Below are 20,451 nucleotides of genomic sequence, written 5' to 3'. Positions count from 1 at the left end.
GGAAAGTCTTTAGCGAAAGATATAAATTAAATCTCCACATGAGGACTCACACAGGTGTGAAGCCATATTCTTGTGAAATGTGTGGGAAAGTCTTTAGCGAAAGATATAAATTAAATCTCCACATCAGGACTCACACAGTTGATGGGTCGTCTACTTCAAAGAAAAAAAATAAATTCTCTGAGAAGCCTCATCAGCATGTCAGAATTTGCTCAAGTTGAATATTGTGGCAGACATCTGATCTTATTTTTACCTGAGATGAAGTCAAAACAGATGGAAGGATATATCAGCCTCTGCCTGCTACGACCATCTACAGGATACGGCTGGGTACCGAACCTAGATGTATTTCTAGTGTCGACCCAACTTCTTTGATTCTATCGAATATCAAAAATGAATCATCTTTTTGTGCTAAATTCCAAAGAATTTTATTTCCAAGGAAATGTCAAAGAAACTAAATATTGGCATCTGTGAGCTGATTTGCTGATTTGTTGCTTTCATTTGCTGTACATGTGTCAAGAACTTAAGTCACTGGGGATTGGCTTTTAAATGTTGTATTGACATGAAAGTTTGTAGCAAAAGATATGTTCATGTTAATTTTGGCAGTTTTTTTTTTTATTTGTATCACGAGTAAAATTGAAAATAAAAGTTTTGTGCTGTAATGCCCATGTATTTTTGTTGTTTTTCAAATCAATAGTCAGGGCCACCACACACTCAAATTCTGAGTTACTGTGAACAAGAATGAAGACAATGTTTGAGCAAACCTATGAAAGAAAGGCTTTTTTTGACTGAATATGGGGAATTGAACTGTTAGGCCTTTACCTTGGGTGACTTGTCATTGATTATCTACAAATATTTACAGTAAAATTATTTTAAATGATATGATGATCCTTTTTATTGTCACTAGTACAAGTACTAGCGAAATTAGCCATCAACCCGTCCATACATATACAAAACATACATACACTTTGACAAAATGGGGGTAGACAGGACAGGAAGACAGACATGGTAAATAGAAGTACAGAGTCACGTGAGGAGAGGGGAGGAGAAAAAACAACAACCCTCATACTATGCTCCTGTGAGGAGAACAGTGTGGGAACACGAAAAAAACCTCAGCAGCATAAGCACATAATAAGTACACTTTACAAACATGAAAAACTCAGGACTTGCAACAGGGAGCGGGGTAGGGGTAGAGGTAAAACCCAGTGCAACCAAGCAGCCATCCGTTCCTGCAGCCCAACGGGTGCTGGTCGTGGACCCGCTTGTCACACCAGGGGGTAAAAGCACAAAGGCGTTAGATGTGGGGGTGGGATTGCATATCTTACCATATGTGTGTGTCTGTGTAGGCCTGGAGAGCCGCTTCGCCTAGAATCGCAATCTTGGTGCCTCAGTCCAGAGACAACCTTGATCATGTCCCAGGCAGAGTCTTGGGCCTCTGAATCGTTCCATTTCCCTTTGCAAAGCCGTAAGCTTCTCCAAGATGTTATCCATGTTGCGGTTCAAGTTTTGAATAGTCACAGTCTGAGCGTCAACAGCTCTGCCCATCGCTCTCATCATTTCCGGCAGCTTTATGGGGCTTTGAACAGCTGTCAACATTTTTTGAATTCCTCGATACATCAGGGCATAGCCTGATCCAATCAGCAAAAGACCTGTGATCATGGTTCTGAATAGATAGATGTCTTCAGTGTCCTCCACAGAAAGACCCGCCAGACACACGACCCGCCACCTCTCCCACGTGTCCATTGTGTAGCCAGCTGCGAACGTTCCGGCAGGGCAGTCCGGCTCCCACCAAGCCCAGGCCTCTTGATGAAAAAATTGTGTCAATAGCATTGAGAGACCAGTTGATCAAATCCATGTTTTTTGTATTTTGGAGAGCAGTGCAGAGAGAGTCTCTCAAAAGTGTAGACAGACGAGACGAGAGGAGCAAAGCAGGGAAGATAAGGGAGAGGAGAGGGAGGAGAAAATGCGACCGCCTTCGTTGAGAGCCAAAGCAATGTTGTACAATGCCAAAGCAAATGTTGTACAGTAAGGGTCAGGGTCCGTGTGAACAAGAATCGAGACAAAGTTTGAGCAAACCTACAAAGGAAAATATTTTATTACTATTTGATATGAGGAATTGTACTGTTCAATTACTTGAAATGTTGCCAGTGGTAGTCAGGGTCACTGTGAACAAGAATCAAGAATATTTGAGCAAACCTATGAACGAAAAGCTATTATGAGTGAATATGAGGAATTGAACTGTCAGGACGCTTTAGCTGGATGGACTTTGTCATTGATTTTGTATAAATTTTTACGCTAAAATTGTTTGAAATGTTGCACAGTAATAATGAGTGTATGTGAGCTAGAATCAAGACAAATTTTGAGCAAATTTATGAAGGTCAATTTTTCATTACTGTTTGAATATGAAGACAGTCAGGACACATTTAGGTTGGGTGACTTTGTATGTTTCTTCCAACTTTCACAGTAAAATGACTGCAGTAACACAGTTATAGTCAGGGTCGTGCGTGTGTTTGTGTGTAAAATTGTGTTAAGGAAGAAAACGACTTTATGAAATCTGAAGCTTTGTTTCATTTCGTTTCTTTCTTTCATTTTGGCGTGCCCCAGTACCATAATTACCCAGGTAGACACGCAAGAGCAAATCCGGCCGCGGCTGGCTTGATTCGCAAAAACACAAGGATGGGCTCTCCTCGATCTGTATAAGACCACGGACTCTGAAACATGTCTCGTCTTGTGTAAGAGACAAACAGGGCACTCGTCGCTGTCAGTTCAGGCTCTGGAATAGACAAAACATCTCTGAAGCCCTTTTAAACCCATCGGAGAAACAGCTCCAGAATATTAAGCAGTCCTGGATATTATAACATCTACAGACGTGCTCTCCATTCGAAGCACTACCGTGGCTAACCAGTGAGATGCAGCAATATCTCGCTTACCAGAAAAGAAATACTGTGGACTGCGGCTCACTAATGTCAGGGCACAGATCCGGTTGTGTCGTGTTCTTCGTGTCTCAGATAAATCTTTGAGTCATTGTAGTATCTTCAGCTGAGAGTTTGAGAGACTTGATCATCCAGAGAATAAATTCTGCTGCTGAGGAAATAGTCGGGCTATATGAAAGAACTGTCGTCCTGTACGGACTCTGCAGATAATAGAGGAATTGGAGGAACCAGAACCTCCACAGATGGAAGAGGAACAGAAGGAACTAGAACCTCCACATATTAAAGAGGAATAGCAGGAACCAGAACTTCCACAGATTAAAGAGGAACAGGATGAACCAGAACCTCCCCAGATTAAAGATGACCAGGAAGAACCAGAATCTCCACAGATTAAAAAGGAACAGGAGGTACCAGATCCTCCACAGATTAAAGAGGAAAATGAGGAATTAGAACCTCTACAGATTAAAGGGGAACATGAGGAACCAGAACCTTCACAGATTAAAGAAGAACAACAGGAACCAGAACCTTCACAGATTGAAGAATAACAGCAGGAATCAGAACCTCCACAGATTAAAGAAGAACAGCAGGAACAAGAACAAATGAAAGAAAAACAGGATGAACGCTGCTGCAGTCAGCAGGGAAACTATCTTGTTCATGTTGTGGAGACCGATTCCTTTATGGGGACTCCTTCTTATGAGGAAATTGAGCAGAGTGAATCAGAACCAAACTGTGACCACCTCCTCTCATACAACTCTCCTGTACCTAAGAATCCAGATCAGGAAGGAAACAAGCAAGTAGACACAGGATCAAGTAGAAATGCAGAACTGAATTCAAAGAAGAGATGGCGAAAAGACACAAATCACAGGAACAATGCAGACAACTCTCCCACGTCAAAGAGTCAGTGTGATAATGACACAGGTAGAAAGACTTTCAATATGACGTCTGTGGAAAAGGCTTCAGATTAAAATGAAGAAACACTACAGAAGCCACACAGGGAAGACAACACATAGTTGCACAACATGCGGAAAGAGTTTCAATCACAGGGGTAGTTTCAATGTCCACATGAAGATTCACACAGGTGAGAAACCATACTATTGTGAAACGTGTGGGAAAACCTTCAAATCTAGATCTGAGTTAAATCTTCACATGAGGTCTCCCACAGGAGAGAAGCCATATTTTTGTGAAACGTGTGGTAAAAGCTTCAAACAAAGTTCTTATTTAACTGTGCACATAAGGACTCACACAGGTGAGAGGCCATACTCTTGTGAAACGTGTGAGAAGACCTTCAGACCTAGATCTGATTTAAATGTCCACATGAGGTGTCATACAGGTGAGAAGCCGTATTCTTGTGAAATGTGTGGTAAAATATTCAAAACAAGGTTTTTATTAACTAACCATGTGAGGATTCACACAGGTGAGAAGCCATTTCCTTGTGAAATGTGTGGTAAAACCTTCAAAACAAGATATGAATTAAATGTCCACATGAGGGTTCATACAGGTGTGATGCCTTATCCTTGTGAAACATTTGGTAAAACATTCAAAACAAGATCTGCATTAAACAACCACATGAGGATTCATACAGGTGAGAAGCCCTATTCTTGTGAAACGTGTGGTAAAACATTCAAAACAAGATTTGAATTAATTAACCACATGAGGACTCATTCAGGTGAGGCACCCTATTCTTGTGAAACGTGTGGTAAAATCTTGAGTAAAAGATTTCATGTAATTGACCACATGAGGATTCACACAGGTGAGAAGCCGTATTCTTGTGAAATATGCGGTCAAACCTTTAGGCAAAGTGGTCAATTAATTGTCCCCATGAGGATTAATATGAGTGAGACACCCTATTCTTGTGAAACGTGTGGTAAAACATTCAAAACAACTTCTGAATTAATTAAACATGAGGGCACACACAGGTGAGGGGTCGTCTTCCTGAAACTTGGGTAAAACTTTTCTCTGAAGCCAAGCTTTAAAAAGTTAAAAAGTAAAATATGTGTCATAGCTCATAAGAGCTTTGTACACTGCTGTAGCCTACCCTTCTGTACTGTTTTTGGAGAATATTCTGTTTTTATATTTCAGAGAGTGACTTTCTCAGTTAATACATATTATTTCATGTGCATCTACTCTGTATTTCTGTTATATTATTCAATATGTTGTATTATCTATTTAGTACATATGTACTTCCTTTTAATTTATTGTATTTGACCTTTATGTAAAAACAACAAAGGACGTCTTTCACTGTTGGAGCAATGAATAAACTGTTTCATAATAAGAAACTTCACTCAAAAAAATGTTCAAATTCTTTTCAAACAACTTGTGTGTTTAGTTTTTAATGAAGCAACACAGATGCCAACTACCTGTTTTTAGTTTTGGATTGAGTTCAGGTCTTTTTGTTGCTCATTTAGTGTCCATTTGGAAAATCCAAACCAAGCTCTCAGCTGTAGATCGGATCCTGTTTTCCAGCACTCTGGCATAGACTTTCCTGCGGAGGCTGAGGAGTGTGATCCCCCTATAGTTGCAACACACCCTCTGGTCCCCTTTCTTAAAAATGGGAAACACCACTCTGGTCAGCCACTCCAGAGGTGCTGCCCCTGATGTCCATGCAATGTTGCAGAGACGTGTCAGCCAGGACAGCCCTAAAGCATCCAGAGCCTTAAGATACCCAGAATGGATCTCATCCAAAGCTCATCTGAAGCTCAGCCTTCTTCTGCCTCCAGAGATTGGATGGTCCAACTCCAGGCCTTCTGGCTCTGTTTCCCCTGTGGAATACGTGTTGGTGGGATTGAGAGATTGATTCCTTCAACCACCAGACAATAGCCCCGGTTGATGTCAGAAGCATCACACCCCCACCGAAAAAGTGTGGAGGAGTTGCCTCCTACCGCCCCTGAGGCGCCGGACAGTGTGCCAGTACCTCTTATCAGCCGATCAATAGCCTTCTTCCATAGCCTCACCCAACTCCACCCACACCTGAGTTTCTGCCTCAGAGACTGTGACTATATCCAGCCCCTTTCGCTCCAGAGAAGCGAAATTCCATGTTTCAAGAGCCAGCTTCCATAACCAGCATCAGCGACACAGCGGCTCAGTGGTTCGCGCTGATGTCTCCCTGCGAAGGGTTCGAGTCCAGCTTGGGCCTTTCCGGGTAGAGTTTGCTCTTGTTCTCCCTGTGTCCACATGGGTTTTCTCCGGGTACTTCGGTTTCCTCCCACCTCCAAAGACATGCTCGTTAGGCTAATTGGTGACTCTAAATTGACCCTAGGTGTGCATACGAGGGAAAATGGAGGAGGCAGCTAGTCCTCACAGACAGACACAGGCAGGACCGACACAATCAGGTCCTCGAGCCCTCCTGATCCTCTGTCTTTGAATGAGCTGATGCATGCCCTGTCCACAGATCATCAGTGCAGGCAGGGGGTCAGATAGGGTGGAGGTCTGGGGTGCAGGTATGGTATACCCTTTGTGATGGAGATGAACGGGAAATGGAGGATATGAAAATACTTTCAGACCTGGAGTAGAACTCAACACATTTATGTGCACATGACAAAAAGGACATGTTCCCGTCAGTTATTGGATTTTCTCCATTGAATGTGAACTAGGACAATGACCGCATTCACAATGTTGAATTGTGCGCATAGCTCCATTAAGCTGTGCATGTAAGTACACTGACTGAGACCCTCTGCCAAGTGGGGGTTCACCACAGGGCTGGGGGATAGTTTCCTGTAAATGGTGATTGTCTGTAGGCCTTTCCAACTGCTGTAGAGTCGTTGACAACTTTTCAGTGTAGTTCCTCTTTGCTGCCTTTGTTGGGTTTAAAGGGGTTAATAACGCCTTCAGCCTATGTATAACCTTTGGAAGAATCAAGTAGAATGTTACTTACGCTATCTCACCATATCAATTGTTGCCTTTTGCTTCGCTACAGCTTGCTCACAGACTAGGACACATTAAACCCTAATATCTCACATGCTGGAGACCAGATAAAGCTAATCGGCTACACATAGAAACTCACTGACACATGAGAGGCAGTACTCCTCCCCATTGTCTTACGGGCAGGGTCAGGGTAAAATAAGATCTCAAAAGTGGGGCTTTTGGTTCTTTTTACCCCTAAGGTGAACTGACCGAAGCCTCAGCGCTGAAATCAATATCTATTCTCTGTGTACCAAATAAATATCCAAAACGTGAGAAATTGTCGCGTGATTTGTGCGTAGGTGAATTACCCTTTCCAAACGGTATAAAGATCCTGGGCTGAAGGAGAGGAAAAGATTCTCCTTCACACCTTGGATATCTTTAGCCAGATTTGCATACATGGTCTACCTCTAAACCACCCTGCACCAAACCACTCTGCACCTAACCACCTTTTTTTTTAAACTCCCTTTTCCATTGCTTCCATTGCTTTGTACCTGAGCAGCATCATGGCAATTTTTTTCTGACCAATCAGTAGTGAGCATGGTTGTACGTCACATTTTCGGCCCCAGTTCTCCTACTTCAGACCAATGATAGAGCGAGTACTAAACAGTACCCAGGAAAGTATCACTTTGGAGCTCTTTCAGCCCATCTTCGAGCAATTGAAATAGTGATTTATTGTATGGAAATCCAGCTTTTGTCAGCTTTTTCCCAACCTGCTTGTACAGGTCCCCACTCTGGTAGGCCACTTCTTTGTCCTGGCGTAGCTGTCTCTCAGTCTTGCAGGCCTGTAACTGCATCTTTGACTCATCTGCCTATCTCTTCACAATCCTCACTACAGGCTTGGCACACTTCACCTTATGCCTGTAGGTTGGGATGAGATGGACCAGGCAGTGGAGGAAGAGAGTCCCAAAGTAACGCGGGGAACAGAGCAATATGCATCCTTTATTGTGGTGTAAAAAATGGAAAAGTGGAACCAACAATTTGTGCATGCATTTACAGACTTTCAAATAAACAAACAAAGTCTAGTCTATGCATAAAATGTTATTATTATTTCAGATTTATTTTAAATCTCAACGGTGAGTCTCATTCTTCTGCCCCCTCTCCACTTATTACTTTATGTGTTCCTACGTCTGATAAGAAAGCAGGGAACTGGGGCGTGTGTGCATTTGTTTTCATGTGGACTGACTCAACATTAGAGCTGGGCGTATCGATCTAAATATCAATAGTAGGTATCAGATAGATTGATACTTTTGTTACAGTCCAGTCAATTACTCCTCACAGAGTGGTAGCGAGAGGTGGGATATGGACAGAGTTTGACCCTCAAATTCACATCAGCATTGCAAAGCTGGACCTAATACCATTATTGAAATGCATCCGTACATGGAAGAGAAGACAATTACATGGGATGCAGACCCACTTCTCTGGCGAACTAAAAGCAACACTACGAACTTCTTCAGTGATCATGGCATTTCAAATAAAAAGTATCGGTATCTGCGATTTAAGCCCAGTATTTTCTTGGTATTGGATCAAAACCAAAATTCCCAGTAACGCCCACCCCTACTCAATAGTAACAGGTTAACTTGAAGAAACAGATAACAAACTTGTGAGAGCCCGGTTTCCCCGCGAGGAGGAAACAGAGATTCACTCAGGGCAGACGGAGTGATTCTCATGAGCGCACGTCATTCTGAATCATGCCGAAGATTCACCACAGGTCACGAGTCAGAGGACGCGCGCGGGCCATACACTCGCGGGTACTCTCTTCTCAACTGCACTGAAAGAATCAGTTCATGAGATGATTCCATTCAGTTCGTTCATCCAAAAGATCCGGTCGTCGACAACATAACACTACTGGGGAGGTGCGCGTGTGCTTCGTCACGCAGGAGCTTCTGCAGCACCGTAGCGCAAAAACCAACAGTGGCACATGTTTGTTGCCTGAGCTGGAATCCGGTTGTGTCGTGTCTCAGTTAAATATTTGAGCTGTTGCAGTAACAATGTGTTCAACTGAGAGTTTTATAGAGTTGGTCATCCAGAGACTAAATGCTGCTGCTGAGGATATAGTCGGATTATATGAAAGAACTGTCGTCCAGTACGAGGAAGAGATCGATCGTCAGTGCAGACTGCTGGATATCACCAGGAAACCCGAGATAAAGTTACACAGAACGGGTGAGTACAAGTAGAAATGAACCAACTAATGAATGGAAACACACAGCGTGAAGAAGACACAGAGGAAAGACACTCAGCTAGAAGGTTGCTGAGTTCAGAAACATGAGGTGTAGCGGGGAGCTAGCCAAGAGCGCTCACTGCACACTGGCTAACATGCTAAGAGGCTAACTACTGCTTCACTTATCGGAATTGCAGACATTCATGTACTTTATAGTTTTTCATGTTTCTGACATGAATCGATCTGGTCACATAAACTCACCAGACTGGAATATGTCATTCATTAAGGAATAGAAAATCAGAAAACATTTATTGTAATAACCTACCAATGAAATAATAAAGTAAGGATGTTGCGATGCCACTATTTTTTCCTGTCAATCAAATATCAAGTAATACCGAGGCCAATAGCCCGATATCGATTATTTTACACGTCTACGCGTGTTTATGAAAATAATGACTTTATATATAGTCATTATATATATATATATATATAGGGTTCTCTTTAATCAGAGCAATTAAAGAATATCTTGGCAGCAAAAACAACTGAAAATTGACTGCGCTCCTTATGTCTCTCTCGCGCGCTATTTACTTGTTGTTTTAGAACTGACTACATATTCGGTGTCATACAAGTATTAACTTTTCTCGTGAAGTGGACATGGTATCGATACTTTCATGTGAAGATCAATTGTAAAAAACAAACAAACAAAAAAAAACACATGTCAAGATCAAAAGTATCGACATTTCTGGATCGATACGCACTTCCCTGTAGAATATACTGTATTTTAAGTACTAGCATGAGTGAAGTACTTACTTAAAATATAGATGACAAATACATGTGCCAGTTCTTTGTTTGTCATCAGTCCTCTCTGTTCTTGTCTAGATGTTTTTGCGCACCCAGCCTCAGCTGTGAGTTTTAGAGAGTTGATCATCGAGTGACTAAGTACTGCTCCTGAAGAAATAGTCCCACTCTTTGAAAGAATTGTCGCCCAGTACGAGGAAGAGATTGATCGGCAGTGCAGACTGCTGGATATCACCTGGAAACCTGAGATTAAGTTACACAGAACAGGTGAGTAATTAATGTAATTACTTTGTAGAAAGGAGGAGAAACACACAGTAAAATCTCTGATATCACGTTGGTTGTGAATGATATTGTTACTGTTATGAACCAAATGAAACACTGCTGTTGTTTTTATTCACTTGTCAAAAGCTTTTGATATTTTTGATCATTCTCTGCTCATTCAGAAACATAATGTTGTGCTCTTGCACAGCAATAATATAAGTGTATTAGTTAGGCGTATGGAGAATATGATGCCTCACACAGAAGCACCATTTATGTTGTGCTCTGGCACAACTATAATATAAATATTGCTGTTAATGGTATGCACCATTTATGTAGGGAGTTTTAGGAGGCCTCACACGGACAGCTCCAAATGTTGTGAATTTTACACTGCCTCCTACAGACAGTGCCGATCAACGTTACTATAAATGTCGGACTCTATTTGACATAGAGGCCGCTATTTACAGTGCACTCAGGTGGGTTATTGGCTATGAAATTAGTAAAATATTAATATTTAAATATTAATAATTATGAATTGCTTGTTAACTCAACTCGCAGACTTTGTGCCGTGCTTGTTGGTTTCGTCCTTAAACCCTTTGGCAGACACTCGTGTTGCTACCAAGGTCCAGTCCAGTGGAGGCCATTACCTTGTTCAGGCCTCATGGAAGTTGGAGAACTGTAGCAGTCCAAAAAGTGTTGAATAAGGTCAGCTGGACTTAGGATTTCTTGAAGAGGTTTCGCCACTCATCCAAGTACCTTCTTCAGTTCTGATAAACTAGTGGGAAATTGAGGTTTAAATCGGAAAAACTCTGTGGGTACCACCCCCCAAACTTGCTTGACCAGAAACTGGGGTCAGTAATTTCCTTAATGGCTGGTACTTACCTGTCCTTGAATGGGGGGAACTGTGTGTCTAGGCCAACTTACCCTATGAATAGAGCTCTAACGAGGCTATTGTCAATGGGAGCCTGGAGGCTCAAGGTGTGAATGGTGTTTAAACTTCTTGGGGACAGAAGTCAAGACTGAATTATAAATAGGTGGTAAATTAAAGAGTAAGCGTGTAAAGCCGGATTTCCATGCACGGCCTACCTCCACACCGCCCACTTTAAATCGCTATTTTCATTGCTAGAAGGTGGGCGGAACGAGGCCAAAGTGATACTTTTCTGGGTACTTTTTAGTCCCTCCTCTATGGTCAGTCCGAAGTAGGTGAATTGGGGTGATATGATGAGAAAGTATAAGTTCAGAAATTAGGTTATGTCTAATAATATGAAATGACGCAGGGAAAAGGTATTGAACACGCTTACTAATATCTTTTGTACCTTGTACAAAAGCCTGTGTCTGTAATGACAGCTTCAAGACCTCCTATATAGAGAAACTAGTCACATGCATTGCTCAGGTGTGATTTTGGCCCATTCTTTCACACAGACAGTCTTTAAATCTTGAAGGTTCCGTGGGCCTCTTCTACGAACTCTGATTTTTAGTTCTTTCCATAGATTTTCAATTGGATTCAAGCCTGGTGAATGGCTGGGCCATTGTAGCAGCTTTATTTTCTTTCTGTGAAACCAGTTAAGAGTTTATGAGGGAGACTTTGGTGATGAAGTTTATACAGTTAATACCAATGTTTACATCAGATTACTGCTCTGGTTGATTGTCACCGTTCGGTCGAAGCAGGACACTTGTCCTGCTTGCTTGGTCGTTTGAGTGGCTGGGGCAAAATAGTAAGCTACTTTCGTTGACACTTGCCACGCTGCGCACGCAGCTTCTTCATGAGGTAGGCTCTAAATTGGTCCATAGCCCAGCCGCTTGGGACTACACTACATCTCCTTTGTACTAATAGCCAGTGAGTCCACCCCCATCCCAAGCCTTCTGTCATGTGCACGCTCCCCCCGGTTGAGAACCACTGTGTTTATGGCATCCAGAGAGGTCAATTTTGCTTTCCTCTGACCTGACTATGTTCTCCCAGTATTTTACAGGCTTGTCCAGATGTTGTGCAGCAAACTTTAATTGAGCTTCAACATGCTTTTTCTTCAGAAATGGAGTCTTGCGTGGTGAGCATGCATACAGGCCATGGCCGTTGAATGCATTGCTTATTGTTTTTTTTTTGGAAACAATTGTACCTTCTAATTCCAGGTCTTTCTGAAGCTCCCCACTAGTGGTCCTTGGCTCTTGGACATCTCTTCTGATAATTCTTTTCCCCTCCTCTGTCAGAGATCTTGTGAGGAGGACCTGGTTGTGGCCGGTTTATGGTCAGAAGTTTAGAAATTCTTCTGTAACCAATGCCATCAGAATGTTTTGCAACGATAAGGTTGTGAAGGTCTTGAGAAAGTTCTTTGCTTTCACCCATCATGAGATGTCCCTTGTGTGACACCTTGGTAATGACAGATCTTTTTATAGGCCATCAGTTTGGACTAAACCAGCTGATATTCATTTGCAAGGGGCAGGATGGTTTTCTGATCACTGACCGATTTCAGCTGGTATCTGGGCTTTCCATGCCTTTTTCCACCTCCCTTTCTGCGTCCGCTGTTATTTTACATTGTTACCCATAACTTAATTTCTGAACTTATTTGTTTTGGTTTCTTTCTATGTGTGCCTTATTTGGGTTGTTACAAACACCTGATGAAAATTTCATGTCACTAGCACCTTAAGAAATATGTTTACTAGGAAAAATTATGTGTTCCGTACTCCTTTTAACCACTGTATGCAATATTATTCCAAATGTAATTAATTTTCAATCCTAGTTTTGATGTCGCTTATTTATGTCACATTAGTAACCTTTGTGTTGTGACTCTTTCTCCTTTCAGATCTTCCACAGCAAAACAAGGACATGAACTCCAGTTTGGACCAGGGGGACCCTACACAGATTAAAGAGGAGCAGGAGGAACCAGGACCGGCACAGATTAAAGAGGAGCAGGATGAACCAGGACCTCCACAGATTAAAGAGGAACAGGAGGAATCAGGACCTCCACAGATCAAAGAGGAACAGGAGGAACCAGGTCCCTCACAGGTTAAAGAGGAACAGGAGGAACTCAGCAGCAGTCAACAGGGAGACTATATTGTTCTTGTTCTGGAGACCAGTTCCTTTATGGAGACTCCTACTGATAAGGAAAGTGAGCATAATGAATTGGCTCCAAACAGTGACCAGCTCCTCTCTTACAACTCTCCTGTAGCCAAGAGCCCAGACCAGGAAGGAAACAAGCAAGAAGACTCAGGATCAAGTAGAAATGCAGAACTGAATCCAAAGAAGAGATGTCACAGGAACAATATAGACAACCCTCCCACATCAGAGAGTCGGTGTGATACTGCCACAGGTAGAAATACTTTCACATGTGACGTCTGTGGAAAAGGCTTCAGTTTAAAATGCAATTTGAAGAAACACTACGGAAGCCACACAGGGAAGAAAACGTATAGTTTCACAACATGTGGAAAGAGTTTCAATCACAGGGATAGTTTCAATGTCCACATGAGGTCTCACACAGTTGAGAAGCCATACTCTTGTGAAACATGTGGTAAAACCTTGAACTCTAGATCTGCATTAAATAATCACATAATGATTCACACAGATGAGAAGCCTTATTCCTGTGAAACATGTGGTAAAGCATTCAGGCAACAAATTCAATTAAAAGTCCACATGATGATTCACACAGGTGAGAGGCCATATCCTTGTGCAATGTGTGATAAAACCTTCAAAACAAGATCTGCAATAACTGACCACATGAGGATTCACACAGGTGTGAAGCCATATTCTTGTGAAACATGTGGTAAAGCATTCAGGCAACAAACTCAATTAAAAGTCCACATGATGATTCACACAGGTGAGAAACCGTATACTTGTGAAACATGTGGAAAAGCCTTTAGGGTAAGACATAAATTAAATCTCCACAACAGGACTCACACAGGTGAGAAGTGGTATTGTTGTGAAACGTGTGGTAAAACCTTGAACTCTAGATCTGCATTAAATAATCATATGATGATTCACACAGGTGAGAATCCATATTCTTGTGAAACATGTGGTAAAGCATTCAAGCGACAAATTCAATTAAAAGTCCACATGATGATTCATACAGGTGAGAGGCCGTATCTTTGTGCCACCTGTGATAAAACCTTCAAAACAAGTTCTGCAACTATTAAACACATGAGGATTCACACAGGTGAGAAGCCGTATTCTTGTGAAATGTGTGGTAAAACCTTCATAACAAGAAACGGATTAAAAATCCACATGAGGTCTCACACAGGCGAGAAGCCGTATCCTTGTGACACATGTGGGAAAGCCTTTAGGGTAAAATGTCAATTAAATCGTCACAACAGTACTCACACAGGTGAGAAGCCATATTCTTGTGAAACGTGTGGTAAAACCTTGAACTCGAGATCTGCATTAAATAATCACATGATGATTCACACAGGTGAGAAGCCATATTCCTGTGAAAAATGTGATAAGACCTTCAAAACAAGAAATGAATTAAGTATCCACACAAGGACTCACACGGGTGAAAGGCCATATCCTTGTGACACATGTGGGAAAGCCTTTAGGGCAAGACATAAATTAAATCTCCACAGCAGGACTCACACAGATGAGAATCCGTATTCTTGTGAAACGTGTGGTAAAACCTTGAAATCTAGATCTGCATTAAATAATCATATGATGATTCACACAGGTGAGAAGCCATATTCTTGTGAAACATGTGGTAAAGCATTCAGGCAACACAGTCAACTAAAAGTCCACATGATGATTCACACAGGTGAGAAACCATATCCTTGTGAAAGGTGTGGTAAAACTTTCAGAAAAAGATCTGCAATGATTGACCACATGATGATTCACACAGGTGAGAAGCCATATTCTTGTGAAACATGTGGTAAAGCATTTGGGCGACAAATTCAATTAAAAGTCCACATGATGATTCACACGGGTGAGAGGCCATATCCTTGTGAAACATGTGATAAAACCTTCAAAACGAGATCTGCAATAATTCACCATATGAGGATTCACACAGGTGAGAAACCGTATTGTTGTGACACATGTGGTAAAACATTCAGGCAGCAAATTCATTTAAAACTCCACATGATGATTCACACAGATGTGAACCGTATTCTTGTGAAACGTGGTAAAACCTTGAACCTTGAAGGTTGTGCAGAAGGCACAGGGCAGTGAGGGAAAAAAAACATTCTTCCAGGGACTAATTCCATGTGTAGAAACTGACTGGTAAACTGTTTCACTGTGATGAAATTTTTCTTTTTTTTGTCTTTTTTTTTTGACAAATTTGGTCAGGTTACCATGATCAGCACTCTTTACTCTGATCTGTCTTTCACGCATAACCACACACCATCGAATAGTTTAAAAGAGTTTTGTACCAGACAATCAATCATAATCAAGTTATTCACTTGAGTTTAGGTGAATTTGCTTCGAGTGTCTGAGTTATAGACTTTCTCAGTTAATGCATCCTGCTCCATGTTCCTTCTACAGATATAGAAATTAGTTCTTCTTATGTAGTTTACCTTTATGTAAATATTAAGCCAGTCACAACTTCTCCCTCACCTTCGATAACTGCACTCTGTCTCCCTCATCACACACCCGTAACCTAGGAATCCTCTTCGACACTAAGCCAAGATTTGACCTCCACATCAATCACATCACCAGGATCGCCTTCTTCCCCCTTAAGAACATAGCCCGTCTCCGCCCCTCACTCGCCTTCTCTGCTGCAGAAACCCTCATCCATGCATTTATCACATCCAGACAGGACTATTGCAACAGCATCCTCTATGGTTCACCATCCAAACTCCTCAGTAAACTGCAATATATCTAGAACTCCGTTCAAAAACATCCTCCTCACACACAAAACACTTAATAACATGCCCCCCCACCTTACAGACCTTTTCCATTGCCCCTTCCCTCTGGAACTCACTCCCCAAACACACTTGACACACACTGGACACACGTCTCAACATTCACATCTATGCTCAAAACACATCTTTTTGAATTAACTATGTTTTATACTGTTCTTCTGTGTTTTTTTATACTGTTTCTGCTGTTTTCTACTATGATTTTTGTAAACGTAAAGCGTCTTTGAGTACCTTTTAAAAGCGCTCTATAAATAAAATTTATTATTATTAAATGATGTCTTTCACTGTCACTTTTACTACAAGGAAGCTGTTTTCATCTGAATAAATAACGATAAACTTCAAATAACTTTTGTGTTTATTTTTTATGAACTGACAGATGCAGTGTAAAAGGTGTTTTTACTTTTGGATTGAGTTGAGGCCTTTATGAAAATCCAAACCAAGTTCTGATGTCGCGGCTGATTTCCGGAGATGTTATGTCATTATATCCACCAGATATTCCTTCCTTATGGACTTAAGTTCAATTATTGACCAAACCCATTTTTCCAGCACCCTGGCACAGACTTTCCCAGGGAGTGTGATTGTTGTATATTGATGTGTTGATGTAACTGATGACAAGCCTTCTCTTGCATTTAAAAAAAGATTTATTGCATGAAGGAACAGTGTCAAAAACTCCTGCCGAATCTGAGGGAGCTTCAGATGCCAATTGTAGAATCCCCTCTCCCCTCTGGAGCCCTCTCTTCAGCTCCAACATTCTCCTTATATAGGCTTTCTTTTCTCCAAGAATTCCACATCATAAACAGAGAGTCCTTTGATCCGTTACTGCTGATATTTTTACAACCATCAGCTGGTAGTTTTACAACTAGCACTTAACAGCTAACAACTAGTCAATAACCATTAACTAAATCCCCTGGTTGATAAACACATTAAACAAACTTTCTATAGTTGGAACATACCCTCTGGACCCCTGTCTTAAAACTGGGAACCACCAAAGAGGCTGCCCCTGATGTCCACGCAATGTTGCAGAGGCGTGTCCGCCAGGACAGCCCTAAAACATCTCATCTCATCTGCTACTGCCGCCTATCCTCACTAGGGTCGCCTGGGTTGCTGGAGCTTATTCCATGTGATGTTGGCTGAGAGGCGGGGTACACCCTGGACAGATCGCCATTCCATCTCAGGGCTAACAGAGACAACAACCATTCGCTCTCACACTCATACCTAGGGTCAATTTAGGGTCACCAATCAACCTAACAAGCATGTCTTTGGAGGTGAAAGGTGACTTCTGCCTCAGTGATTAGACGGTCCAACCCTTGGCTCTCTGGCCATACTCTGTGGAATATGCTGGTGGGATTGAGGAGCTCCTCAAAGTATTCCTTCACACAACAGACAATAGCCTCAGTTGACGTCAGCAGCTCCCAGTCCCCACAGAAAATGATGTGAGGGAGTTGCAACCTGCCGTCCCTGAGGTACCGGACATTTTGCCAGCCTTCCTCCCCTTCTATGTCTTTTCCTCCAGTAATCTGTAACAATTGACCACTGCAGGGCTTTGGTCAGGAAGCACTTGGGACATCAGTAGTTTTAAATGTTTTACTGAAGAACTGTGCGTACAGTGATGTGTTCTGGGTACAGAGCAGTTTCTGAAAATATATAACAATGAATAAAGAACTGGGTCATCTTTGCATACTGCTGTAAATTAAATACAGTGTCCCAGAAACACAGTATATAGAAGACATTAAAAAAATGCAGTATGTAAAAATACATTTAACAGCATCAATCACCTAGTATTTTCCTAGTAATCATGTAACATGTATTTATCAACTGAAGGTAACCTAAAGACTAACAGCTATACAAACAACTCAGTTAGCCTAGACGATGCTAAATCGAGATCATGCTAACGAGTAACAATGGACCGTTTAAAAAGTGCAAATATACACCGGGAGTGAAACAACATTATCAGAAATGTAACTAAATAACTAACTTAAACAGCACCGGTATCAGATGAAACTTCAATGATACCAGTCTGTCTCGTTCAGTAACAACTCCACCCAAACACTAGGCGGCGCTGTGTCTTTTGCCACTCGGGTTCATTTTTATTTCTAATTCCCGCTTCACTTTTAAAAGAGAAACTTTCTGTCTGTATTTCCACAGCTCCTCGATTAACCTTCCCAATTCTTAATTAATCCAAATCAATGCATTCGAAAATCGCGGAGATGGCTCATCAGCCGGAAATACTAAAGAGGAGACACATGACTACCAGCGGACCAATCACAGCTCTCGCCGCAGCGAGTTGTTACATTTCTAGGGAGGTGCGTAGCTGCATATGAGCGTGCCTTAACGCAGGAACCTCTGCAACACTGTAGCAGAGAAACCTAAATTGCGCTTTGAGGTACGCGTTATTTGCCTGAGCTGGAAGCCGGTTGTGTCGTTTCTCCGTGTCTCAGATAATCTTTGAGCTGTTGTAGTAAGAATGTCTTCAGGTGAGAATTTTAGAGAGTTGATCATCCAGAGACTAAATGCTGCTCCTGAAGAAATAGTCGAACTCTTTGAAAGAACTGTCGTCCAGTACGAGGAAGAGATCGATCGTCAGCGCAGACTGCTGGATATCACCAGGAAACCAGGGATAAAGTTACACAGAATGGGTGAGTACAAGTACAAATGAACTAACTAATGAATGGAAACACACCGTGTGGGGAAGACACAGAGGAAAGACACTCAGCTAGAAGGTTGCTGCAGAGTTTAGAGACATGAGGTGTAGCTGGGAGCTAACAAAGAGCACACACACTCACTGTACACAGGCTAACATGCTAAGAGGCTAACTACTGCTTCACTTATCAGACTTGCAGCCATTCATAACTCATATTTACATTTTTTTATTACAGTTTTTCATGTTTCTAGCATGAATCGATCTGCTCACATGATCTCACTAGACTAGAATATGTCATTCATTAAGGAATAGAAAATCAGAAAACATTTATTGTAATAAACTACCAGTGAAATAGAAAAGTAAGGATGTTGCGATGCCACTATTTTTCCTGTCATTCCAATATCAAGTAATACCGAGGCCAATAGCCCGATATCGATTCTATTGGACGTCTACCCGTGTATATGAAAATACTGCCGGTTTACCGTGAACATTTGTGAACTAAATGATAAAAATGTTTTTTTTTATATATATACGTCTGTATAATAATTAAACAAGCTGAGAATTGTCAGGTTTATCTTTAATCAGCGCAATTAAAGACAGTCATAGCAGCAAACAAACAACAAAAAAAAACAATTGCTCTGACTTTGATGGAATTCTTTATAGATCAGACAGAGTGCTCAACAGGTTAGACATAGCTTGAAATTTATCAATTAAGGTCTTATACCATTTCTCATTTATATATTTTTGTTAAGAAACAGCAGGATGTTGACCTCTCATTTCCCTGTGCTCCCTCTCTCTCTCACGCTTTTTACTTGTTTTAGAACTGATTACATATTCGGTGTCATACAAGTATTAACTTTTCTTGTGAAAGTGGACTTGGTATCGATACTTTCATGTGAAGATCAATTGTAAAAAATTTTTTTTAAAAAAACACGTCAAGCTCAAAAGTATCGATATCTCTGGATCGATACGCACTTTCCTGTAGAATATAGTGCATTTCAAGTACTAGCATGAAGTACTTATTTAAAGTATATATGACTAATACATAAGCCATTTCTTTGTTTCTCATCAGTCCTTTCTGTTCTTTTTTGGACGCCCAGACACAGCTGACAGTTTCAGAGAATTGATCATCGAGCGACTAACTACTGCTCCTGAACAAATAGTCGCACTCTTTGAAAGAACTGTCGCCCAGTACGAGGAAGAGATCGATCGTCAGCGCAGACTGCTGGATGTCACCTGTGAACCCGAGATTAAGTTACACAGAATAGGTGAGTAATTAATGTAAAAACTTTGTACAAAGGACGAGAAACACACTGTAAAATCTCTGCTGTCACATTGGTTATGAATGATATTGTTACTGATATGAACAAAATGAGACATTGTGCTGCTGTTTTTATTGACTTGTCCAACACTTTTGATATGGTTGATCATTCTCTGCTGATTCAGAAACGCAGTAATACATCCACATAATATAACATAATTATTGTTAGTCTCATCTGCCTGTCAGAATTCTCTATGGGGAACAACTTAGTGAGTGAAAGCCGAAAACATCTGATCAGAATTTTTATCAGTAACAAAAGTTGTTCCACCGGAATCAGTTCGGGAACCTGTATTATTTACATTTCATATAAATGATATTATCTCTGCATTGGATAACTGTAATGGTCACCTTTACGCAGATGATGCAGTCTTATATTTTTCTGCTGACATTCCCCAACTTGCAGTTGTGAACTTGCAGCTAAGACTGGACTGAATGTATAGCTCTTTTTTTTTCATGCGTAATCAGGTGCTCACAGGATTTTTGAAAGATGAATTACTGCATTAGTTTGACCATAGATGGAACTATTTTATTGTCATGATGAGTCAATATTGTAGAATCATCTATCACCCATCATCCATTGTTGTAGAGGGGAAAAGCTGCTCCTTTAGACTAATTGCAC

The 20,451-nt window shown here is 41.3% G+C and overlaps 4 protein-coding genes across 4 annotated transcripts in view; all 4 read left to right on the top strand.

Moving 5' to 3' along the window:
• Positions 1–656, top strand: part of LOC125008907 (zinc finger protein 260-like) — a 45,458-nt gene extending 44,802 nt beyond the window's left edge. The window contains exon 3 of the mRNA XM_047586312.1: positions 39–656. Within this exon, the coding sequence (XP_047442268.1) occupies positions 39–218 (180 nt within the window). The 3' untranslated portion in view covers positions 219–656. The remainder of the gene's footprint in view (positions 1–38) is intronic.
• Positions 1–16,145, top strand: part of LOC125008796 (zinc finger protein 260-like) — a 56,056-nt gene extending 39,911 nt beyond the window's left edge. The window contains exons 2-3 of the mRNA XM_047586109.1: positions 9,862–10,047; positions 12,837–16,145. Coding sequence (XP_047442065.1) covers positions 12,860–15,181 — 2,322 coding nt within the window. The 5' untranslated portion in view covers positions 9,862–10,047; positions 12,837–12,859 and the 3' untranslated portion in view covers positions 15,182–16,145. The remainder of the gene's footprint in view (positions 1–9,861; positions 10,048–12,836) is intronic.
• Positions 4,071–6,271, top strand: LOC125023892 (gastrula zinc finger protein XlCGF67.1-like). Its single transcript, XM_047611454.1, has 4 exons — positions 4,071–4,422; positions 4,507–4,758; positions 5,943–6,063; positions 6,181–6,271. Exons 1-4 carry the CDS (start codon positions 4,071–4,073, stop codon positions 6,269–6,271), a joined length of 816 nt encoding a protein of 271 aa, XP_047467410.1.
• The window catches only part of LOC125009015 (zinc finger protein 345-like), a 21,423-nt gene continuing 9,519 nt past the window's right edge, over positions 8,548–20,451 (top strand). The window contains exon 1 of the mRNA XM_047586495.1: positions 8,548–8,984. Within this exon, the coding sequence (XP_047442451.1) occupies positions 8,813–8,984 (172 nt within the window). The 5' untranslated portion in view covers positions 8,548–8,812. The remainder of the gene's footprint in view (positions 8,985–20,451) is intronic.

The sequence above is a fragment of the Mugil cephalus genome, chromosome 1 (genome assembly GCF_022458985.1).
Source record: "Mugil cephalus isolate CIBA_MC_2020 chromosome 1, CIBA_Mcephalus_1.1, whole genome shotgun sequence".
In the NCBI taxonomy this organism is placed as follows: Eukaryota; Metazoa; Chordata; class Actinopteri; order Mugiliformes; family Mugilidae; genus Mugil; species Mugil cephalus.
The sequence above is the reverse complement of the archived record's forward strand: the minus strand, read 5'-3'. Positions and strand labels throughout refer to the sequence as shown.